This window comes from Ovis canadensis, chromosome 7 (genome assembly GCF_042477335.2).
Source record: "Ovis canadensis isolate MfBH-ARS-UI-01 breed Bighorn chromosome 7, ARS-UI_OviCan_v2, whole genome shotgun sequence".
Taxonomy (NCBI): Eukaryota; Metazoa; Chordata; class Mammalia; order Artiodactyla; family Bovidae; genus Ovis; species Ovis canadensis.
In genome coordinates this window covers 32,484,659-32,497,754 of record NC_091251.1, presented here as the reverse complement: position 1 = coordinate 32,497,754, position 13,096 = coordinate 32,484,659, and the positions used below count along the sequence as shown (strand labels likewise).

General features: G+C 51.3%; 1 protein-coding gene across 1 annotated transcript in view; it reads left to right on the top strand.

Annotated features, from left to right (window-relative positions):
- The window catches only part of HCN4 (hyperpolarization activated cyclic nucleotide gated potassium channel 4), a 41,702-nt gene that overhangs the window by 17,731 nt on the left and 10,875 nt on the right, over positions 1-13,096 (top strand). The window contains exon 2 of the mRNA XM_069595577.1: positions 6,735-7,158. Coding sequence (XP_069451678.1) covers positions 6,735-7,158 — 424 coding nt within the window. The remainder of the gene's footprint in view (positions 1-6,734; positions 7,159-13,096) is intronic.

Sequence of the window (13,096 nt, the reverse complement as noted above, 5' to 3'; positions counted from 1 at the left end):
CCAGTGGGAGGCTGGGTGTTATTGCTGGGTTGATGATGGGGAGTAGAAGTCACCCAGGATGAAGGTGGGATTCACAATGGAATAGAAGATTGTGGACCAGGTGCCAGCCTCACCACGGTCCCCAAGAGTGGCAAGTGGATGCTGTGAAGAAGGCCAGCAAATGACAGGATGCTCAAAGGATCTTGTAGGCATTCCTACCACAGGCAGGAAGAGGCGTTAGTGTGGACTAAGCTGCTCACCCCACCCTAACCCTGAGGTCTGTGGGGTTTGGGAGAGTGACATCCTTAGGACACAACTAAAGTTCAGTTAAGGGAAAAAGCAGGTGGGTTAGAGGGTGAAGAAGTTGAGAATGAAGGTACCATGGAAGAGAGCACAGGGGACAGGTTTGGGAGGGAGAGAGGGAATAGGAGGAGGCACAGAGTTTAGGAAAGAGAAAATACTGTCAACTGGGTTTATATTTGTATAGAGCGATAAGAAGTGGGACTCTGGAGTCAAGCTGTTTGAGTGTGAAATCCTGATCTACCATATACAGCAAATTTCCCAACTTCTTGAGCCTCAGTTATCTCAACTGTAAAATGGGCATATTCATAGTATCTACTTCATAGGATTAGATGAGATAGTCTATATAAGGGTCTCAGATGAGTACCTGGCAAATAGTAAGTTGTTGATGGCTGTCCTGCATTCTCATCAGCTTCACGGTCAGCTTGTGCGGTTATCTGTGCTGGGCCTAGAATGGAGGGGGAAGCTCTTAGCTCCCATCTAGTTTTCAGACATGAAGCTGCCTGGCTTCTGATGACTGCTACTGCAGACACCCTGCACAGTCAGGTGAAGTTCTGAACTGCCTCCTTTTGGATGAGAGAAGGGACTTCAAAAGCTGAGGGTTCAAGAGGTAGGGGCAGTTCTCTGAAGGAGGAACCAAGAGGTGGACAGACATGAGGCCAAAAGTTGGGTGTCCAGTTGGCTCCTGTGAACGAAGTGGAAGGGAGAAGAAGGAAGAGAAGTCGGGGTGTGGATCTAGGAGCTTGAACCTTCCTCTATAGCCACTGGGGTCTCCAAAGTGGAGTTCAAGCATGGAGTGGCATAATCATAATGTTTGGCCAGATAACCCAGAGAGCATGTGACACGGAGGGAAAGAAGGAGGAGGCGGGGGACCAGGTGGGTGGCAGGCACAAAGTCTGGGTGAAGAGTAGTGAGGAACTGATCTAGGACAGAGCTCTGGGGACAGATTCAGAAGCTGTCATTGACGGGGCCAGGCAAGACTTGGTTACTGCTAGAGGGACCTGCAGGGGCAGGTGGGAGGACAGAGAAAGCAGCTGAGGGTGGCTGCGGGGTTTCCAGCGGGTGATTGAAATGCTGACTGTGCCCTTCAGCTTTGAGAAGGAAGATGCTGAGCTCAGCCTTGGACTTGTTGGGTGGAGGAGCCAGCAGGCCCTCCAGGTGGCAGGCAGGAATGCAGTCTGGTGCTAGGAGTGGTGTCTGAGCAGGAGCCGTCTGCGTGGGGGGTGGGGGGAGGGGCACAAGATGGAGCTGTGGGTGTGCTGCTTATCCGAGAGAAAGCACGGGAACACCTCCCCCTGCTGCCGCCAGCCCTGCAGGGGCACAAGCATGTCTGAGACAAGGCCCTTGCACTCAAGAAACCCCCAGCATTCTAGGAGATCCAGGGCCAGACCTTGGGCTGGGCTCCAGTGAGAGGTTGAGGAGGCTCAGAAGTGGTAGCACTTCAGATGAATGTTGAAGATGGAAAAGATCTTAGCGGGCAAAAACCTAACATTCTCTTCCTTGCAGCCGACAGGATCCCCAGTGGCTGCCATTTGTGTCAAATTGTGTGCAAATGGTTGTGTAAGAATATATGTGTGAAAATGAATATGTGTACAAAGGCAAAATTGCCAGATGACCCTCCCCATCCCATTGTTCCCTATGAACAGTGGTACAAAGGTGAGCGTGTGTAAAAAATGTTTTCATGTGTGTGTGTTTGAGAAAGCATATGTGCTCAGAGGCAAGCGTGGGCAGGGGTGGACAAGAGGAAACTAAAGTAGGTCATCCCTGCTCTGGGACCTCCACTTCTGCCTCTGTTTTATCATCCTTTGCATCCTCTTCCACCTCCAGGGAAGAAGAGGGCCCTTGGTCTGGCCCTTGAGTTTCTGAGTTCAGGGTCAGGAGCCTCCTGTCTTCTCCTCCCTCAGCTCCCCTGAGGCCATAACCTTCCTCTCAGACCGTGAACTGTTCCAGGTATCAGTGGAGTGGGCTGTTGGGCTTCGTGCCACCCCCTTCCTTCTGCATGTGCCCCCCCCCCCACCACTCCACTCCACCAAAGCCGACCCACAGGCCATTCCCTCCCTTGCTGGCTCAGACTTTCTCTTAACTTAGAGAACACTGGGATGGGGAAAGTCGTCTGGCTCTGGGGAGACCAAGTCTTCTAATTCAGGTTTGTGCCAACTCCAGCATGCCCGAGTCTGGCTATCCATTGCTTCCCTGCCAGGGCCTGCCACCCACCACCATGGATGTATAGAGTCTGGACTGTGGGATTTATTCATGAATGATTCTACAGCCAGTGGGAGTGGGCAGGGGAGCACTGGGCATACAGCTTGAGGCTTTGGAATGTTACTATTCCTTCCTTTGTGGACCTCAGTTTTCCTTTTTACAGGTTGGGTACGACTATGCCCTACTGGCTGCTGATGACTGGGGTGCTTTTAATACTCGAAAGTTGTGTTGGTTTGCTCAGGAAGTACCTCAGGAGGCCTGGCATCAGGAGGATAAGTCCCCTTGAAACCTCTTTGCAACCTTCTTGTCTCTGGGGTGGGGGCTGCACCTGCTGTGGCCAGCTTACCTCCCCAGTGTGATGCAAAGATGCCAGAAAGGTTTGTCCACCTCCCCACATTCTACTGAGGTGCCTAAACTCCCAAGAGTCTGGCAGGAGTTCCACTGACCTCTCTGAATTTGGGGTCTGCTCCTTCCTAGCTGTGAGGACTTGGGCTGATACTGCTCTCTGAGTCTCAGTGTCATCATCTATAAAATACAGATAATAGCAGCCACATTAGTCCTGGTGTGAGTAATAAATGAAGTAATGCATTGAAAGCACCAAATATTAGCAAGTATTTGATATACAAGTTTTGGGGTCTTTTTGAATAGAGTGTTTTCAGTCACCAAGGAGTCCCCAGTGAAAATGCACAGGGGCATTAAGGAATCATTTGAGATGCTTCTGATCACTAGGACTGGAGGAGAAGAGGGGCCAGAGAGGCGTGGAGGCTGTTGCCAACTTCCCCTGGCTGGACCAGTGCAGTTGGGCTGGCAGGCACACCGGGGAGCTGTCCGTGGTGCTGAACATCAATTTTTTATTTTATTTTATTTTATTTTTTTTTGCTCACACCCGGCCAAGCCTTCAGAAATTTGTGCAATCGTCTGGCAAAGAGTAAGGAACATGGTGTACATGGCCAAGGTCAGCTCCCAAAGCCCAGCTCCGATTACCTCTTCCAGGAGCACTTTATGACCTCATCCGTCTAGGCCCCCAGGAGCCCACCTTTTCAAATGCCTAGGCTGCCTGAGATGGTTTCTTACATCATTGCCCAACTTGTCTTCTGTTTAAACCTTGTCCTCTGATTGGACATGAGCTCCCTGAGATCAGGGCATCTCTCTGCTGAGATAAATAGATTCTGCCATCCAGTTGTCCAGGGAATATTTTGGGCTCTGCCTTCCACCACTGGCTACTTGAACCATTGTAAGTTCCCTTCCACCACCCCAGTAGATGCTTTGCTTTGACTCTTCCCTGGAGGATTTCACCTGCCTCCCTCACCTCTTTCCTGTTGATTTGAATTACTTATTTACTCATTTAAAAATATGGGCTAGGCATAGGTCAGAGCATTTTACAAATATCAATTCATTTCACTCTTAAAAAAGTTCCAGTAGTTCATTAATATCATCCTCATGGAGCAGATGAGGAAACTGAGGCTTAGAGAGATTAAATGACATACTAGTAAATGATGGAACCAGGAATCAAGTTCAAGTTGGTTGGCCTAAGAGCCTGTACTTCTTTCTTCTTACCACATTATGCTGCCCTTTGAGTTGCTCTTTGATGCTCCAGAACAGTGGTGTGTGGGAAGAAGTGCTCTACTATTCTGACCCCAGCCCAGATCAGGCACCAGAAATATCCCTTAGCATCTGGAAACTCATGATTGAAACAATTAGTCAGAATGCAAGGAAATGGGTGTTTTTGCCTCGTGTAATTTGGTTTTATGAAGATCACTAAATGCAAACATTCTCCTGTTAATTACTGCCTCAAATTTGGGCTGTAATTGAGAGAACTAGAGCTTGGAGAGTGTAGAAACCGCTGGAGTGGCAGACCTACCCGAGTCAGCATTCCCAGCCGCCTTGCACCCGTTCTGTTAAATTTAGACACTCTTCCAGTCTGGGTATATTATTAGCTTTATGTACAGAGGGCCACAGGGCCCTCCATGGCCTCTATGTCACAATTTTTTGTTTTGTTTTTCCCAAGAGATTAAGTAAAAGGAACAATGACCATGTGTATATCGGGGAGTTTGCACACTGGCTGTGTGAAAGGGGATACCTGGGTATGGCACTAATGAGTTGTCAGCAGCTGTTTTTGAATGAGTTCATGAGGCTGAGTGAAGCATGTACACAGCTTGAGAGCAGCATAGAAGCTGAAACCACTCTCGCAGGGCCCACGAGTCATTAGCAGGATGCACCGTGTGCTGTGTAGTGGGTGTGAAGGCTGGGGTGGGTTTTCCCAGGTGGCATAAAGGGAGTGGGGCTGGTGAAAGGGTGGTGGGCTGTGGGGCAGGGAAGGAGATAAAGTTGACCTCTTGGCACCAGACTTAGAATGAAAAGCCTTAGCCCAGTGAAGCTCTGACTTGAAGTCTCATCTTGAGCCCCTGAAGAACGTGGCTTTCAAAGGAGCGGCCGGAAGCTGTCTTTCGGGAAGCCGCACTCACCTGGGCTGTGTGACGTGGGACGGCTGTCTCACCCTCCTTCCCGGAAGCAGGCCCTGCCCTCTGCTTGACTCATAGCACCATTTTGAGTCTGACAAAGAAAACAAGTTGCTGTGAAGTAATTTCTTTTCAAACTTTGACCTCATTAGGCAGGGGCACTTTGGCTTTACGGTGGGACTCTCCGAGGACTCGAGCACAGTTTGTCTTTCTGTCTACACTCTTCCTCCTGGCTTCCCTGCAGTAGGGAATTAAAGATGGCTGAACTGTTATTTCTCTTGGGAGAAGATAGGCTATGTCTGCCCAGCATAATACCTTTATCTGTCATTGGGTAACTGTCTAAATTACTAGCAGAGAGAAAAGCTCTGCAGTGCAAGTTTCTTGTTTTAGGGCCAGCTCTGGAGTGGCTGGATCTTGGGCAGGGCGCCTGGTCATGCCTCTAGACATAGGGTCTACGCTTACCTGTGCTGTCTTCATACTCGATAGGGCCCCTTTTGGGGCCAGGTAGGAGACCTGTGAGCTAGTTTTTACCTCCTCATATTGCTTAACCCTTCAGAGGCTTCACCTTGAGGATCCCTCCCCGCCTCCCCCAGGAAGTATTAGCAGTTGCTTTGAGGCCTTGGGAGAAGTGATGCTGGAAGCCCCCACTGGTCTCATTCCATTGCGTTGAGTAGTACCTGAAATCCCCCATTAACACTGCCTATCACTTTGCTGTACACCTGAAACTAACAAACATCAACTCTCATAAAAGTTTAAAAAAGATTTTCATCACAAAAACTTCCAGTTAACTGAAACAATGTATGTACCTTCTACCAAATAATGCTTAAAGGAAACTTATTAAGAAAAAAATGAGAAAATATTTGTAATAGTTTATTGTGATTAATATATTGATTGTATAATCTGTGTTTATTTAAATGTGTACTTGAACATGAAAAATATCTACTTTGCTAAGTATAAATTATTTGTTAGAAAAAATGAAATTGTTGAAATATATTAAAAAAAAAAAAACCCTGCCTGCATTTGAAGATATCACTGACCTTCCCGACCACTGTGTTAGAAGCAAACCTCTAGGAGAGATAGATGGTCAGAAATTTTCTGACTGTAGGGAATAGACTAAAGGGAGACCTGTCCCCCCGCGCCAACCCCGAGAGCCAGTGCGGGAGAATGCCAGATCAGAATTATAGGACTGAGTGTGCAGACCCCACCTCTCATGGCACAGTGGGGAAACTCAGGCCCAGAGTGGGGAGGGCACCGGCCTGATGTCGCACAGCGTTAGTGACAGAGCTGGGACTGGATCCCACGCCCACAGCCTCCCAGACTCCTGCTGTGTGTCTGGTCCTCCCCTGTTCTCTAGTCACGGTCTGTGGCACGTCTGACTGCCAGCCTGTCTCAAGCCACAGTTGACCATCAGGGAGGATGGAGCAGCCTGGCCTGAGCCTGGGGGTGGTGCGGGGTGAACTACTTCTGCTGCTAAAACAGCCTCTCACCTCTCTCTGGATGTCATTATTTAGTTTGCTTCTCAGCCTCTCACTGGGGTATAGGGATTGGAGTAGGAGGCTTGTCATCGGGGAGTTCATGGAGAGGCAGGCAGAAAGCATCCCTAAGGAAGACTAAGGAAGAGCCTCTCTCTATGCCAGTCACTACATCTTGCCCTGGTACCCATCACCTATCTCCTGCAGGAGTTTGGAAGCTCTCAAGACCTCTCTCTCCACCTTGCTATCTTTGAGCTTTCTTTTGGGGTCTGTCATTTATTCCCTCTCCCCTCCTATGACTGACCGGTGTGTCTCTGGGCAGATTTTACTGGGACCTGACCATGCTGCTGCTGATGGTAGGAAACCTGATCATCATTCCCGTGGGCATCACCTTCTTCAAGGATGAGAACACCACACCATGGATTGTCTTCAACGTGGTGTCGGACACGTTCTTCCTCATCGACTTGGTCCTCAACTTCCGCACAGGGATCGTGGTGGAGGACAACACAGAGATCATCCTCGACCCGCAGCGGATTAAGATGAAGTACCTAAAGAGCTGGTTCGTGGTGGATTTCATCTCCTCCATCCCTGTGGACTACATCTTCCTCATTGTGGAGACACGCATCGACTCGGAGGTCTACAAGACTGCCCGGGCCCTGCGCATTGTCCGTTTCACCAAGATCCTCAGCCTCCTGCGCCTCTTGCGTCTCTCCCGCCTCATTCGATATATTCACCAGTGGGAAGAGGTGAGTGTTCAGATCCAAACCTCTTCAGGGAAGAGTTACCTCCCTGCCCTGAGGGGAGTGAGGGGTCAGCAAATAGTTGGATGTGGGCTGTCGGATTGTAGTAGGCACATCTCCTCCAAGAGGACAAATATTAGTAATTTCTTGACTTCTTAGCATGTGCTAGATACTACACAAATCACTTTACAGGCAGTATCCCATTTAAGTTTCTAACAAGCCTCAGTTCAGTTCAGTCACTCAGTCATGTCCGACTCTTTGCGACCCCATGAATTGCAGCATGCCAGGCCTCCCTGTCCATCACCAACTCCCGGAGTTCACTCAGACTCATATCCATCGAGTCGGTGATGCTATCCAGCCATCTCATCCTCTGTCGTCTCCTTCTCCTCCTGCCCCTAATCCCTCCCAGCATCAGAGTCTTTTCCAATGAGTCAACTCTTCACATGAGGTGGCCAAAGTACTGGAGTTTCAGCTTTAGCATCAGTCCTTCCAAAGGGCACCCAGGACTGATCTCTTTTAGGATGGACTGATTGGATCTCCTTGTAGTCCAAGGGACTCTGAAGAGTCTTCTCCAACACCACAGTTCAAAAGCATCCATTCTTCGGCGCTCAGCTTTCTTCACAGTCCAACTCTCACATCCGTACATGACCGCAGGAAAAACCATAGCCTTGACTAGATGGAAGGTACCAAATAGGTACATGTAAGTACTCATTTTTCACATGAGGAAATAGAGAAAGATGAAGGGATTTAGATAAGGGATTTATGAAGGGATTTATATAATGTCACAGAATTATTAATTGGTGAACCTGGACTCCATAGCTTGCATTGTCAATCACTGCACTTTATTGTGGGGTCTGAAAACTCATAAGCCTGGCAGAGCATATGAAAATGGCCATTTGAAGATGATAGGGAGTGTGGTGGAGTGGGGCAAACTGGAGAACGTATCTTCCATCTGTATCAGGCACTTCAGCTCATCTCTGGCCACTGCAGCCCGGTATGGGCCTGGGTTTCTAGAGCTGTCATAAGAAGCAGAAATGGGGATTTTTGTGCAAATTTTGTTGACAACTATCTTAGATTGGGCTCTTCTGGTGCAGACCCTCAGGTGAGGATTGTATAAGGTGATTTTTTTTTTTTTTTTTGGGTGGGGAGAAAGTGTTTCTAGGAAAATCTGGCAAGAGATTAGAGAAGAGGGACAGGGGAAGGAAGGAAAGGAATAGAAAGGAAAGAAGGAAGCCAAACAAGGCTGACACCAAGCTAAGTCTCAGGGGACACTCTGTGACAGGACACAGCACGCCTCAAGACCTCAACTTGAAGGCAACAGAAGCGGTGGCAGAGGACGAGAGGGTTGGATGGCATCATTGACTCAGTGGACATGAATCTGAGCAAACTTTGGGAGATGATGAAGGACAGGGAAGCCTGGCGTGCTGCAGTCCGTGGGGTCACAGAATCAGTGTGACTTAGTGACTGGACAACAGCAGCAGCAGCAGCACACCTGGGAACTGTCCCAATCAGGGCAGAGGAGCTGGACGTTTTATATCCCTTCACCGGTCAGTCACAGGTTCAGGGCACTGACAGCCCTCAGCACTAGCAGGCAAAGTGTTTTCCTGTAGCCAGCCCTCTGATAAAGAACTTTGAGTGCTGGCTGTAGGGAATGCAAGCCTGGTGCTTTTCTGGAGACATGTGAGCACAAACTGTAAAGGGATGCTAGGGGCCCTGGGCAGAGCACTGGCTATAGAAACGAAATAAAAATTGTAAAAGAACGAAGTGGCCGAAACCATTCCGAACAAACCTAACTCATCTGTGGGCTGAATGCAGCCATCTGTGGGAGCAAGAGAGGACTATAGGCTGGCAGCAGCAGGCAGGCCAGCCTGGAGGTGGCAGGCTCAGGGTCCAGCATGGGCCTCCACCTGGGGAAGCTTCTGCAGAGGGCCATGTCTTGCCATGACTCACTGCTAGCCTCCAGGTCTTTGGAACCTCTGCATGATTGGATGGAAGTGCCATGTGCAGGACAGCAAGCCCCACCCCCTGCCCACTCCCTGCAGCAGCCTGGGCCCTGGGCAGCAGCGCCCATGGCTGATAGTCAGGGCACTGGCAGATTGAGGTCAGAGGTGTCATGAACACCTGGCTGCAGGAGTGCCTACACCAGCCTGGCAGAATCCCTTCATGACAGGAATTCTCTTTGGGCTGAAAAATTTGCATGATTTCTGCTGATAGAAGGAGCAATGGCTTGTCCAAGGTCACACAGCAGACCTCTAGCAGAGCCGGATCAGATCCAGTTAGCACTTTTGGCTCCCAGCAGTGTGGTCCACGTCCCTGCAGAGCGTGCTGAAACGCGTGTGGGCTTTGGGGTCAGGATGACACATGTGAGACCTGGCTGACTGACTGAGAGGCAACCTTACCCCTGAGCCTCAGTCTCTTATCTGCAAAGTGGGAGTAGGTCATACCTTCCTCAGTGGATTGTTGTGAGGATTAAAAGAGATAATGTTTGCAAAACCCTTGGTGTGAAGCCAGGTGCAGAGAACTGTTCAATAAAGCCCCTCCCCACTCAATTTTCTTGTAACCCTCCTGTTTCTATGGGGTGTTTACTCTTCTCAAATACTTTCTGTCCGTGGTTTCATTGGTTCCTCACACCTGGCTGACAAGGTCAGCAGGGTGGGATTTATTATCCATATTTGTCAGAGGAAACTGAGGGTGAAGGGGTCAGCCGCCCCGGTGGCAGGATTTTGACCCAGGTCTCACGACTCTGGTTTCCTGCCCTTCCCAAGTTCTCAGGTAGCCTGAAAGGAGGCTGACTGGGTCTGTTACCACTCCCTCTGTTGGGAGAGACTCCCTGCTCAGGCGGGGGAGGCAGGCAGTGGAGGGGAGGAGCATGGGGTGAGTTCTTTGGGACAGTTTGGGTTTGAGGAACTTGGGGGACATGGTGCAGAGAGGGGGTGGGTCTGAACTCAGGGCTAAGAGGAGACAGTGCCTGTGGGGGTCAGGGTAGTGGTGGCCAGGGCAGCTCTGAGTGGCTGCCGAGGGAAGATGGAGGTGAACCTCCTGGAATGCCCTGATGGGCTTGTCTCTTGGTTTCTGTCCCAGGTGGAAATTCAGAACCATGTGGGGCCCCTCAGTCCCCAAGAAACCCCAGAAGTTCTGTGTGTCTTGAAATTACCGCTAGTCTGCGGATTAAAAGCAGAGGAGTCAGGACTTCCCTGGCGGCCCAGTAGTTAAAATCCTACACTCCCAGTGCAGAGATGCAGCGGGTGTGGTTCGACCCCTGGTCAGGGAACTAAGATTCCACATGTTGTGGACTATGGGGGAAAATAAAGCAGAGGCGTCGCTCTTTCCCTTCTCTGACATCAGTGCATGTCTCCAGGCCCCAGACCCCTGGGGGCGAACCTCGCTCCTCATGTATGCCTGGGCCCTGGGTACCATGTATTCTGGGGAGAGCTGGCTGAGTTGCCAGTGGCTGGGCAGGGTGGGCCTATGGATGGGCCCTAAGCACACCTTTCACTGTCCCCACCACCCCTCTGGCCTGTTTCCCCTCTGGGCTACCCAAAACTGGCCAGGCAGGCTCTCACCCTGGACAAAGGCCCCAGGTCGGGGCTGGAACTGGACAACGTTACCCTCTCTCATGGGCAGGAAGGGAGATCCTGGGAGGCCAGATGGAAGACTCCCTCCCCCTGCCCGTCCACACACACACCCTTATCTTGACGACAGCTGGGAAGGAAATTACTTTGAGTTGGTGGCTGCCAGGCACGCTGTCTAGCCAAGGGCTCCCACTGAACCCCTGGGATTGGATTGGGTTTCCCAGCTGGCCCCGGGAGCCCTGATTCCAGATCCTCAGTAGCCTACCCACATCCTGGGGCTTTTCCCAGTTTCACTTTGGCTGGAAGGAAGCCGCAGGGAGACCCTCTGAGGCCTCCAGTCTCAGGCTGAACTGGGGAAGGAGGTATTTCACAGGGAAGACTCGGCTCTGTCTCCTCCTCGGACTGTAACTCACACGAATCTCTTCCCTTCTTTGGGCTTCAGTTTCCCCACCTGTCACATGTGCTCTGATGTTCTCGGAGGCTGGGCCTCAGTCCCCCTCCAACCTTCCTCAGCAAGGATCACGTTAGCTGGTCGTCCTGAGGACACGGTCCTGGCCCTGGGTGGGGGCTGGGGAGTTGGCCTCCTGTGGGGAGGGAAAAGCTGCTGAGAGGCTGGGTTCCCAACCCTCAGCCTTCAGATCCCTCCCCCAGCCCAGCCCAGCCCAGGCCAACCTCCTATCCAGAGGTCCTGAATGTTAGTGTAGCCGCTCTTAGGAGTCAGGGCAGGTGGAGGGTCTTGGCAGGCGTAGGCGATTGTCTCAGAGGATGCCAGCCTCTGCCTCCATCCTGGGTGATCTAGGTCAGCATCCTCCTCCCAAACCTCTCCCAGCCAAGCCTCTTCCCTCCCTCTGAGGTGAGAGCTTGTTATAGGCACGGAGGCTATTGTTAGAAACCATGGTTACCCCCCTTCAGATGTTCCCCTGCAGGGCCCAGCACCCCAGTGACCCATCCCAGAAGCCTCTTCTTTCCCTCAGCAGCATCTTGGAGTGGTGGGAGGGGCTGGAGGCAGAAGGTCAGGCTGGGGCGGCTGTGTAAACCCTGATAAGTTTCTTCTCCTTTTGGGGCTCAATTTTTCTACCTCTCTCAGAATTGGGAGTTCAGGATGACCCAGAGGCATGGCCCTGGGGGGTGGGAACGGGTCCTCTCTACCGGCCCCAGGAAGGGACCTAGCGTGACGCTCAGCTCAGCCACCTCCATTTGGTACTCAGGAAACACACACATCAACCACTCTCTCCAGCCCTGGACTGCTGTCCTTAATGTGGTCACTGGTTCCAGAGACACAAGGAGAAGGTTTTTCCTCTTCCCTAGGAGGAAATGAGTCTTGGGAGGAAACTCAACCAAGAAGAGGCCTTGGCAGAAACTCCAGTTTCTGGTCTCTCCCTAGGACTGAGGAAGTCAGCTTTTTGTTTTGAGGGCTGGGAAAAAGACGGGAGGAACGGAATTACCATGTGCTGAGTACCTCCTGTGTGCCAGCTGATCCCCAAGACAGCCCTGGGAGCTGGCATGAGGAAACTGAGGCTCAGAGCAGAGAAGGCGCTTGTCCACTGTGGGAGGCGGTGGGAGACCCATGCTGCCGTGTGGTCCAGAAGATGCAGAAGGGAGCAGGGGTAGGAGCATCCCTTGAGTGCCATGCTAGGCTTGGAGAGGGAACTGCCCAGGCCACCTGCCTGGCAAGCCTTGTGGGGCCCTCAAAATGAAGATACTCAACCCCTGGAGTCAGAACTAACATCATAAAAGGGGGTTTTAATGAGGTATAAAGAGCAAGACAAATATTTGCACAGTGCAGCTGACTTGCAGGTGGCCTGTGGCCCAGCTCACAGTGGGGACACACGAGTGTTAGGCAACCTCTCCCAGCAACGTTCAGCCTTGCTCTCAGGAACCACACCTGGGTGCTGGGGAGTGTTGGGGGAGGGGGGAGTGTCCACTATCTGGGGTCTCCTCTTAGACTGAATGGAAGTGCCCCCCCAGCTCTTTGCAGAAAGCTCAGACTTTGCATGTTGGTGCCCCTGGCTTAGTGTGTGAGAGCCATCCACGGTACCCCTCACACCACCAAAACTCTCACTACCCACCCCTACTGGAGCACCTAGCACCTGCACCCTTCAGCCAATACGGGGCACACTGCCACCATCACCACCACAACACTCTCTTGTGAGGATATGTGAGTCTGTGCTACGTGAAGGAAAAAGCACCTTTTTCCTCCTCCAAAGGCAAGTTCCTTGTGGGCTGCGTCTGCTCAGTGTACGCATGCTCAGCTGCTCAGTCGTGTCTGACTCTTTGCGACCCCATGGACTGTAGCCTGCCAGGCTCCTCTGTCCATGGAATTTTCCAGGCAAGAAAACTGGAGTGGGTAGCCATTCCTTCTCCAGGGGATC